The following is a 15,158-nucleotide window of genomic DNA, read 5'->3' on the forward strand; positions in this document are numbered from 1 at the left end:
AACAAACTGTTTGGAAAATTGTAGCACCACCAGCAGGGGGCGTGAAGCGTGAATAAGTCGAGCTTCTGCACCACTTCTGGCTCGCATCAGCGACTTTAGCACCACATTTATGCGAGAAATTAATTTGTAAATAACTACATTTTATTAGTTCCTCATGCAAATGAGCTGCGAGTGAAATGTTCGCGACCCGCCGACAGCCATCGCGTGACACTTGCCAGGCGCATCAGTTCCGCTGGTACTGTCCTGGGATGGCACTCCCTGCCGAGGCCAGTGGTCTGCCGGAGCCGACGTCGGTGTAAGAGGCCGCTGTCCTAGCCCATAATAAATAATCGAAATAATTCGCACTACGACATGGCATACGTCGTCGCCCCGTGGTTCATCGTGCTGCCAGTGCTGCTGGAATGTATCCTTTTCCTGCACGCTCTATGCGGTCCCTCAGAGGCCCACCGTCACGAGGGGCGGATCGCGCGTCCCCTAGAGGACACGGAAATCGGTCAGCTACTTAACAGCTTGTGCGAGACGAGCCGCGACCCAGATGACGGCTACATCTTCGAAGAGGACGAATCCGGCATCCTGGCACCATCGAGTGTGGTATCGGGTGCTAAGGGCAACGGGTCAACCCCAGCTGGGGCGGACCGCATCCACAAGCGAAGTCTCAACCAGCTGGAAGTGCTGCCGGTGGCCGACGATACGAACTACACCGTGTACTACGTAGGCGTTCTGATGGCATCTCATTTGGGTAAGTTACCGGAAGGGGGAACTGGCGTTTGCTGCTACTCCACAAGTGTATCGTGTCGTTTTCGACTGCCCCAGACTCACCGTTCGATCTGGAACGTTGCGGACCTGCCATCGATTTGGCACTGGAACTGGTCAACCAAAGTCTCATGAAAACCCACCAAGTGAAGCTAGTGAAAGTGCAGGCCAGGTGAGTGAACTCGGTTTAAGACTAAAGCATCTAAGACTTATAATGTTGAGAATGTCACTTGAAGTGTTTCAAAGCTCAGGAATTTGAATACCTTCGATGTAAAATGTGAGGGTGAAAGCAAAATATCATTATCGTATGAGGCTGAGTGTATCCAGCAGAATAGTGATGTAGAAATTCCCACCCGGTGATGGAATATTAATAAGCAGAATTGGGACTTGGAAAGCCCGTACGTCGTGCAAGAGAAGCCAATGCATCCACAACGAATTATTGTTTGCTATAGATTTTAGTCTGGCTTCATCATAAGCCCATTTTTCTTCGAAACTGAAGAAGGAGCCACCGTAACCGTCGATGGCGTACGGTACCGAGAAATGTTGGCTGATTGGTTTTTCGCCGAAATTGAAGCTAAAAACTTGGACGACATTTGGGTTCAACAGAACGGCGCTACGTGCCATACAGCAACAGCGCGCAATGGATATTTTGCACAACCTCTTCGGAATCAAAACACTATATGAACCACCCTGTACAACCCTACAATTCAACAGAAAAAGCCCAAATATACAGTGGATGGCGAAAAGAAGTTTAGTTGAAGAACACAAAAGATTTCAGTAAATACGAGAATCAAAAATTTGCTTTAGCGAATCAAATATCAATCAAAAACATAAAATAAGATGTGTAAATTATAGTTTTGCCGTGATTCATACAAGAGACAAATTTTAGCCATACATATTTAGAACAATTATTTTACAACTCAAATTAATAACTAATTTACGTTATTCATCGATTAACTTGCGGTATTTAAAGGGTGCTGTCATATTACAAACTCAGAAACAGTAAGATGTCTTGCGAATTCTTCACATTAACGATTCTCAGCCTTTATTTTGCATTTTGAATATGAAAACATATAAAAAATCACGTCATTATTGCTTATAAATGTAGAAAAAGTACTTTAATTGCTCTTATCCAAATATTCAAGAGTTAAACTTCTTTGCGCCATCCACTGTAGTTTGAATTAATTGAAAAGTAGCGTTTCAGATTAACCTTAACAAACATCGGGTAGCTTAGAGATGCACTTTCTTATGTTGATTTATCGTCGTACGACGAGAACCCTTTAAAACTCAGTTGATTTTCATGGGAATCAGTGTGAACTCTAGAATAATGCTGGAAGTCTAATATTTATGCATTCAAACAAGTCATTGCGATCAATGCGTTCCTAATTGAGCGCGTGCCGCGTGTTTCCGAAACTAAAGTCCGTTTACATTAAAATGCAAGTGGCCAAGTGCCCAAGGTGTCACATTTCGTACCATTCTTCAGCCGCCTTCAGAAGCGAACTCCTTGCAAATTTGCTCCATAAAAACCATCCACGTCCCGGTCATAGCCATAAACAGCACGATTTGTCCCAACCTCTCGGCGTGTCTGCAGTGCAACAAGCCGCTTTCTAGTGAAAATATTTTCGTGACGATGTACGTGAGATGATTGTAATTCCTGAAATTGGCTCCCGCTCCCTCTGCTAGCCGTGTTCCGTGTGTTTGGCTTCGTTTTCCTTGGGCCGTTCACAAAATTACCACACTTTTCGGCCAGCCAGGCTCTGCCATCATGCCATATGTGCCTATTTGTGGTTCACTTGTGTCGTCGTCGTGACCCCTTTTCTGCGCTCTTTCTCCCTCTCTCTCGCACCGGAAGTGGGCCCGGAAGGAACCGTAGCAGTAAATGGGCATACTTATGTAAATGATGTGTCCTTTTCGTCGACACATCCAACATTGCATTCTGTTTATTTTTGGGGCCCCCTTCGTCAATCACACGAGAGCGCGATCTGCTGGCGCCAGCGAGCCAACGGCATTAAAATGAAAAGGCCATTCTGACGGCCGCCGGCTGGCAGCAGGATGTCTGCGCCGTGGCGAAGATTTGGAACTCCACTCCACATCCGCCCAGCCAGTGTTTATTCGCCAAAGTGTGCAAACACGCCGTCCGGACACGTCTTGATATATCCGACAATCATTTGACGCCCCGTCAGCGGCGTGATGAATGAGAGCGAAACAATGATCCAGAGAACGGCATGTGTAAAGGCAATTAAGAGTGACACTAATAAAATCGACCTAAAAATCTCGCCCCTCTCGGGAAGTCGGGAAGTGCCGAAAGCAGCACCACTGGAAGTCCGTTTCAGAGATTAAAAACAAATCGAATTCGTCTCAGACAGATGAGCATCCCTCCAACGGGATTACTGGTCCCTGGGACACTACTTACTGGGACAGAGCTGGTGCTTTAGGCATCCCAAGCTTATTGCACATTCGCATCACAACTGCACCGTCGATTCTAGTAATGAGCGCCAATTACTTTCCCGTTGTTCTGTTACCAATTTTCTCAACAGCTACGCCTCTTGTTCCGGGTCCAAGTCTCCCGGGCTGGCTGCGGACATGCACTTCAAGTACAGTGTGATCGCCTTCATTGGACCGGCCTGTGCCTTCGCCCTGGAACCGGTAGCCCAGCTGGCCGATTACTGGAACACTCCCATCATTACCGGCATGGGCGATCAGGTAAGGTACCATCGGGGACTGTCACGATCCAGACCTACCGGTGCATCCTGCGGCGGCCGTTTGCTCTCGCGTGCCCTTTGCTCGATTTGAAAAGCAAATTTATTTAATGAATCACCGCAATTAGTGTTTAATCTACCATAAGGCAATCAAAGCGCTGGCGCTCGTCTTCGGTCTAGCCGGTCCGGTCCGCTCCGAGGGCTGTGTCGACAGGATAATTTCCTGATTGGTCCACTATCTTTAGCTACCAGCGCACCAACGGCGCGCGTCCCGTCTTAATCCCTCTCGTTCTTCCTCGCTCGCGCCAGATGCTATTAAATGTCAGCAGCTCGGCAGCTTACGATATGCCAACGATATCTGTCTTCGCATAAAAGCCGCTCCAGTCGCCGGACCGCTGGAGTGGCGGTCACGATGACTTCTAAAAATACAACTCAATTTGCCGATCATCGCTTGACTGCCGACCATCACGATATGCGCACGTCGGGTGATGTGGTTGATCTTGTCACCACACTTCAGGCCCGGCCCTCCCGAGAAAGGATAACCGGAGGAAACCGTATTGTATTCGGTTCTGCTACCCACACTCCGATCCAATCACTTTCCCGGGAGTGCTCCGGGTAGTCCAGGCAAATCTAATGGTCCTTTTTGCTGTCGTTCCCCATGAACGAGTGTAGGGCTTGTTTCTGTTTCATTGCAACGACCGTTTCTCTTCTATATTGTTACATGTGCTTCGTCGTTGTATGTAATAGTTTATGCGCATAAATACATAACTAAACCGTGTACATTGGGGCAGCATGGGGAAGGTTTGAGAAAGTGGTGTCTTTAGTTCGAATCTTCACTCGCTATAAACTGCGCTGTAGCAATTATCAATAGCGATGTCCATCCTAAACTCTCGTTACATATCTTAATCTTGTAATCAAATATCTTGTAATCAAATTAGTTGAATATAATATGCTAACTGAAAAATGTAGAAGAGATGAAAACAACTACTATTTATTAGTTCCTTGTTCGTCTGGACATTTAGTATGACGAAAATAGTAAGCATAGTCGTCATTTCTCGGATCTCGAACTTACTGGTAATTGACTCAAAGAGAGATATCTTGATTGACTATCAACTGTTCCAGTAATGGCCAGTCTGTCTAGTTTTGATAGAAGTGTCTAGTTGTTCCTAGTTCGTATTACTAACTATAGTTTTGCATGTTTTTTCATTCTACTCCATTCAAATCCATCTATACCTTGAGATTCGGAATTTTAAATAGATGGCTCTAGCTGTCAATTTCGACCACCTGGTTTTGTTTTTTTGTCAACATTACCTTGTTTGGACACCAGGTAAATGATTTCTGGTCCAAAAAAAAATTAATTTAGTTAGCAATTGACCTTTAAAAAGGTACGACCATATCAACTTTTGTGCCTGAAAATGACGTTTTGCAGGGATTATTATTTTTCTGCTACGTGTTGAAGAAAACTGTTACCAAATCACATCAAATGATTAAGGAAGCTTGTTTTTCAAAGATAGCAGTGCTATGAGTGGTGTAAAAAATTAAAAAATGGCGATTTTGACTTAACAAACAAAGAGCGTCGGAGGATTCCAAGAAAAGGACTTTCTGATGGCATCAGAAAGGTGTGATGCATCACAAGCTCCCAAAACCTGGTGAAACCGTTAATTCAGATCGCTACTGACAACAAATAATCAATTTGAACCATGCATTGACCGATAAACGACCAGAATGCCGTATCTACTGGTCAGTTATGGAGGCGCCAGGTGAGGCTCAATGACCACTGAACCTGGCGTCTCCATGACCTACAAAGCAAAACTGGGTCAGGATACAATTACTTGGATGGGAGCTGCAATCTATCAAAATCAATCTGCTGCCATCAAAAGACAAAGAATTCTTTCGACGTGGAATCCACGTTTTTGCAGAGAGATAAGAAAAATGAATATCTAACGATGGCACATACTTTCAATAAAATAGAATTTTTCATTTCAATGTAGTAAACATTTGATTTCTTTGAGAAAAGTCCGTTTCTCAAGGAATAGACCTGGACCTAGAAGTGCGTTCTTTTCGTTCGTTTCCCAGAGACGGGCTCTTTCATTGCCATACTAATTACAGTAACCCCGTTAGAATCGGGTCAACAGTAGGAAAGTAGCATCTTAACGCCCATCAACCCAACGTCGTAATGTACTGCCTTATTAGCTCCTTCTTCCGTGGTCTCCGTCTCCGAGAGCCTGCCGTTTGGTATCAAGTTTTTTTCCAGATTTATGTCATGTATTAAGACTCTTCCCGGTTCTCGGGAGTTCGTTGGCTAACTATGCGCCAGTGCGCCTCTAGGGTTGGCTTCACTCTGGACACAACATGTGTAATGTAAGCGCTTTTTTTCCTTGCGACCCCGCCAGCCCCCACAGGAAGGGGAACTCTCGGTGACGTCCGGAATATTGGGTCGCCTGAGCAACAGGTGGAAAAACGATAGCTCGGTAAGATGGGGACATCCGGCATGGTTGGGCTTCTTCCTTTACTCGGACACCTCGTGTCGTGCGGGTCACCTTGCAGGGCATTTTTAAGGACAAATCCCGCTACCAAACGCTGACCCGCATGTCGTACTGCCAGTGCCGGCTGAAGCTGGTGTTTTCGAGCATCTTCCGCCAGTTCGGCTGGCGCCACATCGCCCTGATCATAGACCGGTCGGACCTGTTCTCGCTGACGGTCGGCAAGAACCTCGAGTACGGGTTGAAGGACGAGGAGCTGCTGAAGTTCACGCGCGAACTGGACGGCAACGACGAGGAGGATCTGATATCGTACCTGAAGGATGCCAGCATGTACGCCAGAGGTTTGTGAACTCCGATCCCAATTAGCTGGAGGTTATTGAGTGTCCCCGGTTTCGGTCCCCAATCTCTTTCGTAGTGATAATTCTTTCCGTACGCGGATCGCTCGTGAGAAGATTCATGCTGTCTGCGCTGGCGCTGGGCATGACGCGCGGCGAGTTCACCTTCCTGGACGTCGAAATCTTCCAGAGCTCCTACTGGGGCGACCACTACTGGGAGCTCGGGGACGAGGACGACTTCAAGGCGCGCAAGTCGTACGAGGCCCTGCTCCGGGTGTCGTTGCTCCAGCCGACGAGCTCCACGTACCAATACTTCGCCGACAAGGTGCGTAACCGGGCAAAGCGCGACTACAACTACACGTTCGTCGAGGACGAGGAGGTAAACTTCTTCATCGGCGCTTTCTTCGACGGTGTCATACTGCTCGGCATGGCCCTGAACGATACGCTCAACGAGGGCGGTGACATACGCGACGGAACGGCCATTACCAGGAAGATGTGGGGACGTGACTTTGAAGGTAGGAGCCAGGCTAGGTGGAGAAGCTTCTAGCAACCGACACCCGGGGGTCTTCTGGTCTTCCAGGCATCACCGGACATGTGCGAATTGATGACAACGGCGATCGTGACGCTGATTACTCCATACTCGACCTGGATCCAATTACCGGCCGGTTCGAGGTGGTGGCGCACTATTACGGTATTACCAGGTAATGTCCGGTCAACAAATCAACACCACCCACCACGCCCCACCCACCAGCATGTATGCGTTCTGTCTCTCCTGCTCAGAGAATACTCGCCGGTCAAGGGACAAAAGATACATTGGCCCGGCGGACGCGAGGGCCCACCGCCGGACGTACCCAAGTGTGGCTTTCTCGGATCGTCTCCGGCCTGCCAGGGCAACAGTGGTGAGTCCTTGTCTCCTTGTCCGCCTCCATCGTCCTTGCTGTCTTTCGGGGCGAACATTACCGTTTTTCTGCCCACCCACGGGGCGCTTCGGGGAGCAACGATTATCGTTAAATCACCTCCCAAACACAGATAATGATAATGACGCTCTGTGTCTTGCGCTGTCTCTCTGTCCTTTCGACCCCCTGCTGCTTTGGCTCACTGGCTAACAACCGCGTCGCTCTGCAGAAATGGTGATCTTTTATGGGCTCGTCGGATTCGGCATAATCTCCGCGTTTGCCGCGGCCGTCGCGTATATCCTGTGCAAGTAGGACTCTCACCAATGCGTTCTGGCTTTCAGCCGGGATGCCGGGTGCTTCACGGCGAATATTCATTTTGTTTCTCCACTTTTTTTCTTCCTCCCTGCCCTTCTCGCGTAACAGACAAATGAAGCTGAATAGCGAGCTGAACAACATGTCCTGGCGAGTTCGGCCAGACGAGGTGCTTCTGGAGGTGGGCAAAATGTTTGGCAGTAAAATGGGTCTGCAGAAGTTGAACTACGAGGTAGGTGTACACCGGTCCGGACCCTGAAGCTACGGGCTCGTTGACGCGGTCCTAGTTTTAATTGCTAGCGCGCCAGCTAATGAATTATTCAGTCCAACGAGACCAGCCAGTCGTTTGATGCTTCTCTAGTCTAGTCGATCAATTATTGGGCGCCACGGCAGTCCGAGCCACCCACTGAGTTATGGCGTGAAACGACATTTCAGCATCTGTTGCCTGGAAACATTGTCACGTTGTCCGTTTCGGGGTGGAATATTTTCACACCATCCCTAATCACAGATATTTTCCCGCCAGAGCCGATGCCAGTGCTCTTTCATCATTGCCCCATAGCTTTGCATCTGCTTTAAAACTATCAATTTACCGCGCTGCAGTACTGGGCGCAAAGACCAGGATGTTCAATAAGTTTTGAGCTTCAATGGCGGAGGTGCTGTTGCTGTTAATCTAATTTCCTTTTTGGTATGTTGGTACACTCTTCATGTGAACGTATGTGAACATTCTTTGTTTGCAATCCATTTAGTATCGACATGTCAATGTATTTTTAACAACAAAAATCAAGTATCGTGCAGTGATTAAAAAAGCGAAGGAAATTTTCTGTGCTGCCAAATCGTTACTCATGTAACATAAGAAATACTAGTCCGAAAGATTAACATCTGGAGAATACAGCGGGAGGGTTAAATGTTTTCATCCGACATTTTTGAGATAGATTTTGATCGGTTTTGCGATGTGGGGTCGAGTTTCGTCATTTTGAAAAGTCAGCCTATCACGTCTTTTATCGCATTCTCGTCGTTTTATGGCCCAAGCTTTGCTTTAAATGCATCAATTGTTGTTCATGGGATTGTCCTTCAATAATTTCATTAGGTTTTGAAAGCTCATAGTGCACCACTCCTTTCATATCCCACCATGTGCACAGTATAACCGTTGCAAAGTGAATTTTTCGCTTTGGTTACGATGGACCTAGTTAACCAGGCTGTATCCAGGACTTTTTGCCTTTAGGATTCTTGTACTAACTCCCCTTTTCATCACCAGTGAAGATTCGGTACAAGAACCTCTTTCTTTTCGGCCGTGCAAGCAGAAATTTGCAAATGATTTTCCGTTTTTCAAAGAAGTTCTTTTTGCATCTGACATGCATTCCAATCGAGCAATGCTACCAATTGTTCATTGTCAACATTTTTTGAGTGTTGAGGTCGCTCTTGATTTGAAAGCCAAAATCACCACCTTTTAACGGTGCAAACCACATCCGACAAACTAAGTAAGTTCTGTCAGTACGAGCAAGTTAACCATAAACTTCCATAAAAAAATGATGACTTTCAGTAACACTTTTCGTCATATTACAGTAATCCCCGCAAAAACACTTTACCAGGAGCAAAACTTGACATGTTCAAATGCTTAAAAAAGGTATTGTTTACACTTTAACAAAAAAAACTTATACTACGTTAGATGCGTTAACCCATATTTCATAACAAAATATTTGTTATATTTAGTGAGTAATTACATTTATTGAAAAACCACCGGAATCAACTTATCCACCTAATAGGGTCCTTCGCCTTCCATTACTACAGCAAAAAGATACGTTGCTAAATTTGAACTTGGTCGTACAAGCTTTGAAGACCATCCACTGAAGGAGAAAAATCGTGGAAAATGATCCGGTTTGCAGAAGAAAAAAATCTTTCTTAATCGGGACAATACACAGTGTCACAAGAGCATTTTGAAAGTGGCAAAATCCATGAATTTAAGTTTAAGTGCAGGGAAAGCGAAAAAGAAAGTGCAGGGATTTGATGAAAAATGATGAAAGCGTATTTTGCAGCCCTTCCAGATTCAGGGATGGAGTTCATGAATTGGAATCTCATCGGAACAAGCGTATTGATGTTCCTGGGAGGCCATACTGAATAAGAAAGTGCATTGTAAACCATAAAATTGCGTTTTCCTTATCGAAGCTCAAAACTTATTGAACAGCCCAGTAGAAACGGCGATTCGGTGACTGAAAAATAAGTCAATCCAAGGGAAACTACAGCGTTTCTTTTCATCTAACTCTTTCATTAAACAATGTCCAATGGCGGTTGCTCAAAGTATCTGTAAATTATATTATAGAATACTATTGTTTTGTATGGCTACAGTTTACTGCGGCAAGGCTTTGATTGAAAACGAAACATTCTGATTTCTTTTACGAAATTCCTTCTCAACGATCCCTCCGAGAAAGTATTATTTAATCCATTTTATTCCATAATTTAGAATTGATACTTTTATTGCGACAATTTAATCGTTTTAGTGTCATGTCTTAGTTATCTGTCGTCGAGAGTTATCAGCATACAATATTATTGCAGGACTCAGAAACGTTTTTGACTGGAGATGATGGTTGATGATTAAACACAACCAAAGACAGATGAGAAACACTACATTTTTCTGGCATAATAGTGCACCAATGACAAATTTAATACGAAGGGCTTACGGGCTTAAGGGCTCGATACGCTTGTGTTGGAAGTGGAAATTGGAATTGACGCAAAATTCTTACCTCATTTGCCTAGAATTTTTCCCTACAGCAGTTCGGTCTCAATTCGGGCCGCGTTTCGATAGCGTCGGGAAACTCGCAGCTGCCCGCCCAACTGTTCACCACCATCGGCATCTACAAGGGTGAACGGGTGGCCATTAAGAAGGTGGCCAAAAAGAAGGTGTACATCACGTCGACGCTCCTGTGGGAGATCAAACAGGCGCGCGACGTGAACCACGAAAATACGGTCCGCTTCGTCGGGGCTTGCATCGATCTGCCGCGCCCGACCATCCTCATCCTGACGGAGTACTGCCCGAAGGGTAGCCTCAAGGACGTGCTCGAAAACGAGGCGATACAGCTTGACTGGAACTTCCGAATGTCGCTCATCCACGACGTCGTCAAGGGGATGGCCTATCTGCACAACAGCGACGTCGGAGTGCACGGCAAGCTGCGCTCCTGCAACTGCCTCATCGACGGGCGCTTTGTGCTGAAGATATCGGACTTTGGTCTGCGCACCCTGACCACCCCGTCGGAGTACGTGCGGGACCAGAACTACTACAACAGTAAGCCGCAGCCGGTAGCCGGCACCGATCTAACTGTTTTTGATAAGAACGGTACTTCGCAGAGCTGCTGTGGGTCGCTCCGGAGCTGCTGCCGGCCACCGTCATCCCCGGGACGCCAGCCACGCAGATGGGCGACGTGTACTCGTTTGCCATCATCCTGGAGGAGATCGTAGTCCGCGGTGGCCCGTACGAGACGGCCCGCCAGTTCATGGATCCGCAGGCCATCGTCGAGAGGGTCGGCCAGCACGAGAGTCCTCCGTTCCGGCCCTTCGTAGGCCAGCGCGATTGCCCACCGGACTTGCTCGACCTCATGGAGAAGTGTTGGTCCGACAGTCCCGACAGCAGACCAACGTTCTCGGGCATTCGTAGCAGTGTCCGGCAGATCATGAAGTAAGGACGATCATGCAGAGTGCCGTCCGATCGTCAGTTCATCCCCTTGTTTCGCTCGCAGGGGCTTTTGTGAGAACCTGATGGATGACCTGCTGCGTCGCATGGAGCAGTACGCCAACAACCTCGAGAGTCTGGTCGAGGAAAAGACCGAGCAGCTCAGCATGGAAAAGCGGCGCACGGAGGAACTGCTGTACCAAGTGTTACCGAGGCCCGTCGCGCAGCAACTCCTCGCCGGCGAGATGGTCCAACCGGAGCAGTTCGAGTGCGTCACTATCTACTTCAGCGACATCGTGGGGTTTACGGCACTCTGCGCCCAGAGCCGCCCGATGGAGGTGGTCGACTTTCTGAACGACCTCTACAGCACTTTCGATCGCATCATCGGGTTCTACGACGTGTACAAGGTGGAAACGATTGGGGACGCGTACATGGTGGTGTCCGGATTGCCGGAACGCAACGGACGTGACCATGCGCGGGAGATCGGACTGATGGCGCTCGCCATCCTCGATGCGGTGAAATCGTTCACTATCAAACATAAGCCGGACTACCAGCTAAAGATCCGTATAGGCATCCACTCCGGCCCGGTCTGTGCCGGGGTTGTTGGCCAGAAGATGCCTCACTACTGTCTGTTCGGGGACACCGTCAATACTGCTTCACGTATGGAGTCCACTGGCCATCGTAAGTAGTCTTCCCTGCAGCGCCTTGGAAGCGACTCATTGTTTCCCTTTGCAGCCCTCAAAATCCATGTCTCAGAAGCGGCCAAACTAATTCTGGATAAGTTCGGTACGTTCCGGGTCGAGCTGCGGGGTGATGTGGAGCTGAAGGGAAAGGGCATAGTGACCACCTACTGGCTGCTGGAGTGTTCCGAACCGGACCCAAGGTAACTCACTGCACCGGGAATCGCGGGAAAAAACCATTCACCTTCTCACTTGTTTCATTTGCTAGACCGCCAACACCGATGAGAAACTACAACGAAAACGAAGTTCCGTTTCCGATCCTGTTTCCCGCCATCGGGAAGTAGAGCCCAAGTCAAACGGACCTTTGACCGCCCTTCTAGAGTGCCCTTGTAACTGTCAATGTTAGTCAACTCAGTGTCTTTCGCTTATTGTACCGGGGGCAGTCATACCTGCCACCTGTTCCCTATCGAAGGGTCCACATAACCGTACGTCGAAGAAGCTCGTTCCGACCACCATCACTGTGTCAATTGTATCAATCGGTCTGTTAGGCAAAACACCAGCGCCCGCCACGAGGCGACGAATCCCGAAGTACCAGTTCAGAGTTACCATTTATTGTAATCGATTTATGGGAAATAGCGATACCCGTTTTACATGCACTATTTAGACGTACTTTACTGTAGTGTACGGTGGAATAAATCGCTGTGAAGCGCAAACGTGACGTGTGTTCTCTGTATTCTACAACAATAAACGGGTTCTCCAAAGCATTAGATTCTTCGATAATAAACCTCAACCGGGGTCTACCATACGTAAGACTTTCCAGATCTAAACGGCAAGCAATATATTTGCGTGGTAAGCTTATCGAATTCATCATGATTAAGTAGTTTTTCAATCACTACGGAGGCAAAGACTGTCAAAGTTGAAAGCGGAAAAAAGGTATTACCGATCAAACATCAATCATACCTCGAAAAACGAAACAAAGTTATTTAAGATTTTCGTGATTTGCACATAGAATTAAAATTATTTTCCAAAATTATTCTCGAACGAAACCATCGAGCTGTTACTTTATTCGTTCCTTTGGTCGCCCCATGTATTTTACGATTCATATTTTAACACGTTGGATGGAGAGAAATCCATTTTTTATCGGTAGATGGCTCTAGTGGTCGTAATATGTCGTAAAATATCGATCATACAGTTTCAAGTTTATGATCGTTTTCAAGCTGACACTTCATAAAGCATGGTCCACTGTACTTTAAGAGAAAAATTTCATAAATTTATTTTGTTGGTCGTCGGATGAAATCGCGAACTTTCTGCGGAATGTGCGCCATCATTTTTTGCACAATCTTCTGGTTCTTCTCAGCGGCTAAATTGTACCAATTTGTATATCCCGCATCAGCTTTCCAGTCTTCTTCAATTTTCTATTGATTGTTGTCCAATAATTTTCGATTGGGCAGAGTTTAGGGCAATGTGGTGGGTAGGATATCGATATTATATTGCGAAGAAATCCACCTTATTGTAAAAGTACCACAGAACCACCTTCTCGTTGCAGTGGCAGCTTTCAAAACCACCAGGCCAAAACTTAACCGGACCTTTGTGTGACTTCATAAATGATAGAACTAGCCTTTTGATGCATTCTTTCTTGTACAGCGTTGAGTTCATCGTCCTGTTTGTAATGAAAACCCTGGTTTTTCGTCCACAGGAGCAAATTCCTTGCAGATCCTTAGTTTCCAAATTTGAACTTGAAGGGGATATTTCCCCGTGCCGTAGCGAGATAAAATTTTGGCCCAGGAAGTCCTGTCCAAAATCCATTTTCACGTGTGTTTCGTCGCCTATAAGCAAGCATCCTTTGTATGTCATCAGAACCAGTTCCAGTTCAACTGCTGATTGTATGTTCCTCTACGACGTCTACTCTGAATCTTTCAATCTACGGTGTTGGGTTCTCGGAAACGGTAAAGCACAGCATATACAGTTGATTTTGCGAATTTTAGTGTTTTGCGGTTTTAAATCAGACCACGTGGGATTCTCGACGTGAATGTGCAGAATTATTTTTCTTCTTTCGAGTTCCATTAAGCATAACTTTCTGAAAACTCCGCGTACCAAGATGAAACTTTCAGCACTGAAAGTCGAATATTTACTTAAAACATACTATCAAAACATTTGAAATTCGACCACCACCCATCCGGCGCTGCCAGAAAACATACAACCTTTCCCTATTCTAAGTGGACCATGCTATTGATTTATTGATTAAAATAATGCTCTCACTGTTTCTTGTTTATTCCATTTAGCTGTGAGTTATAGGGTGTTAACAAAGGAGGTCAAAAAAGAGAAAACTCCTTACATTTTACCGTTTTCCTTTGAGGCGAAAATTCAAGCTAGTTCGCTGAAATTTTGCATGGTGTTTCTAGTGTTAATATTCTATCAGCTAGCTACGTGAAATTTTGGTTTCGTCGATCCGGTTCGGTTATTTTTTATGTTAAAGATGGACCTTGCACAGGCAGACGATGTATCTGACGATTATATTGGGCAAAAACTATCGTATTGAAGTAACTCAAACGGGGGCCATACAAGGACGGCTAAAAAGGTTCTGCTGGGTATATGGTGGGACTGGAATGGGACTTCACCCAGCTTTCTGAAACTCTATACTCCAACAAATATATTTTCTCTGCTATTTCAGCTGTTGCTACTGTTTTTGGAATATCTTTCACGTACATTGTCTTCAAGGCATGTAGGACGACGTTTAAACTTAGAAATCCCCCTTTTAATTTTCTAATTGACAGCGAAGAGTCCTGATACACTTTCAACATTCGTTCATAAATTCCCTCTGCTTTAAAACCTTCAACTTACTCTCGCAAAACTTATGGACCAACCCAGTACGCTATGGCCCACATTTAATTTAATTCCCCCGTGTGTCCCGTGGGGGCGCCACCATTGTCTTGCCCCGAAGCCACTAGCGAAAGTGATTCAAAAAGGTATTTACCTAACCCGGACCCGGGGGTCGCTCTCAACGCTCCGTACGCTCTCTCTCCGGCGGCGAATGGCCATTTCGATGGAAGTTCACCATGAAATGCACCACGCCGTACAGCGGCGTGTACGGCGGCACCGGATGGCGTCTGTTTACATTCAACAAATACGAAGTTCGCCCATTGGCTGCCTGCAAATGTGGTCGGCAATTTCCGTACACACCACGAAAAAAAAAACCCTAAGCCCCAAGTGCTAACAAAAACCACATGGCACCGCCACCCCAATGCGCCACGCCGAGCAGCAGCCGGAGTCCTGTGCCGCGCTGAATGGGGCTCTCTGTTTACAAATCGTAACGCTGCGTGGCCAGGCACGAAGCACTCG

The 15,158-nt window shown here is 46.6% G+C and overlaps 1 protein-coding gene across 1 annotated transcript; it reads left to right on the plus strand.

Moving 5' to 3' along the window:
• The first annotated feature begins 351 nt into the window (after positions 1 to 351).
• On the plus strand, positions 352 to 12,163 carry LOC131207680 (atrial natriuretic peptide receptor 1). The gene is made up of 15 exons (XM_058200306.1): positions 352 to 739; positions 814 to 925; positions 3,291 to 3,456; positions 5,846 to 5,923; positions 6,000 to 6,276; positions 6,351 to 6,785; positions 6,851 to 6,971; positions 7,051 to 7,169; positions 7,396 to 7,474; positions 7,590 to 7,710; positions 10,230 to 10,755; positions 10,803 to 11,145; positions 11,207 to 11,820; positions 11,875 to 12,022; positions 12,088 to 12,163. Exons 1-15 carry the CDS (start codon positions 352 to 354, stop codon positions 12,161 to 12,163), a joined length of 3,603 nt encoding a protein of 1,200 aa, XP_058056289.1.
• Positions 12,164 to 15,158: the final 2,995 nt, after the last annotated feature.

Source organism: Anopheles bellator, chromosome 2 (assembly GCF_943735745.2).
Source record: "Anopheles bellator chromosome 2, idAnoBellAS_SP24_06.2, whole genome shotgun sequence".
NCBI classification, from domain to species: Eukaryota; Metazoa; Arthropoda; class Insecta; order Diptera; family Culicidae; genus Anopheles; species Anopheles bellator.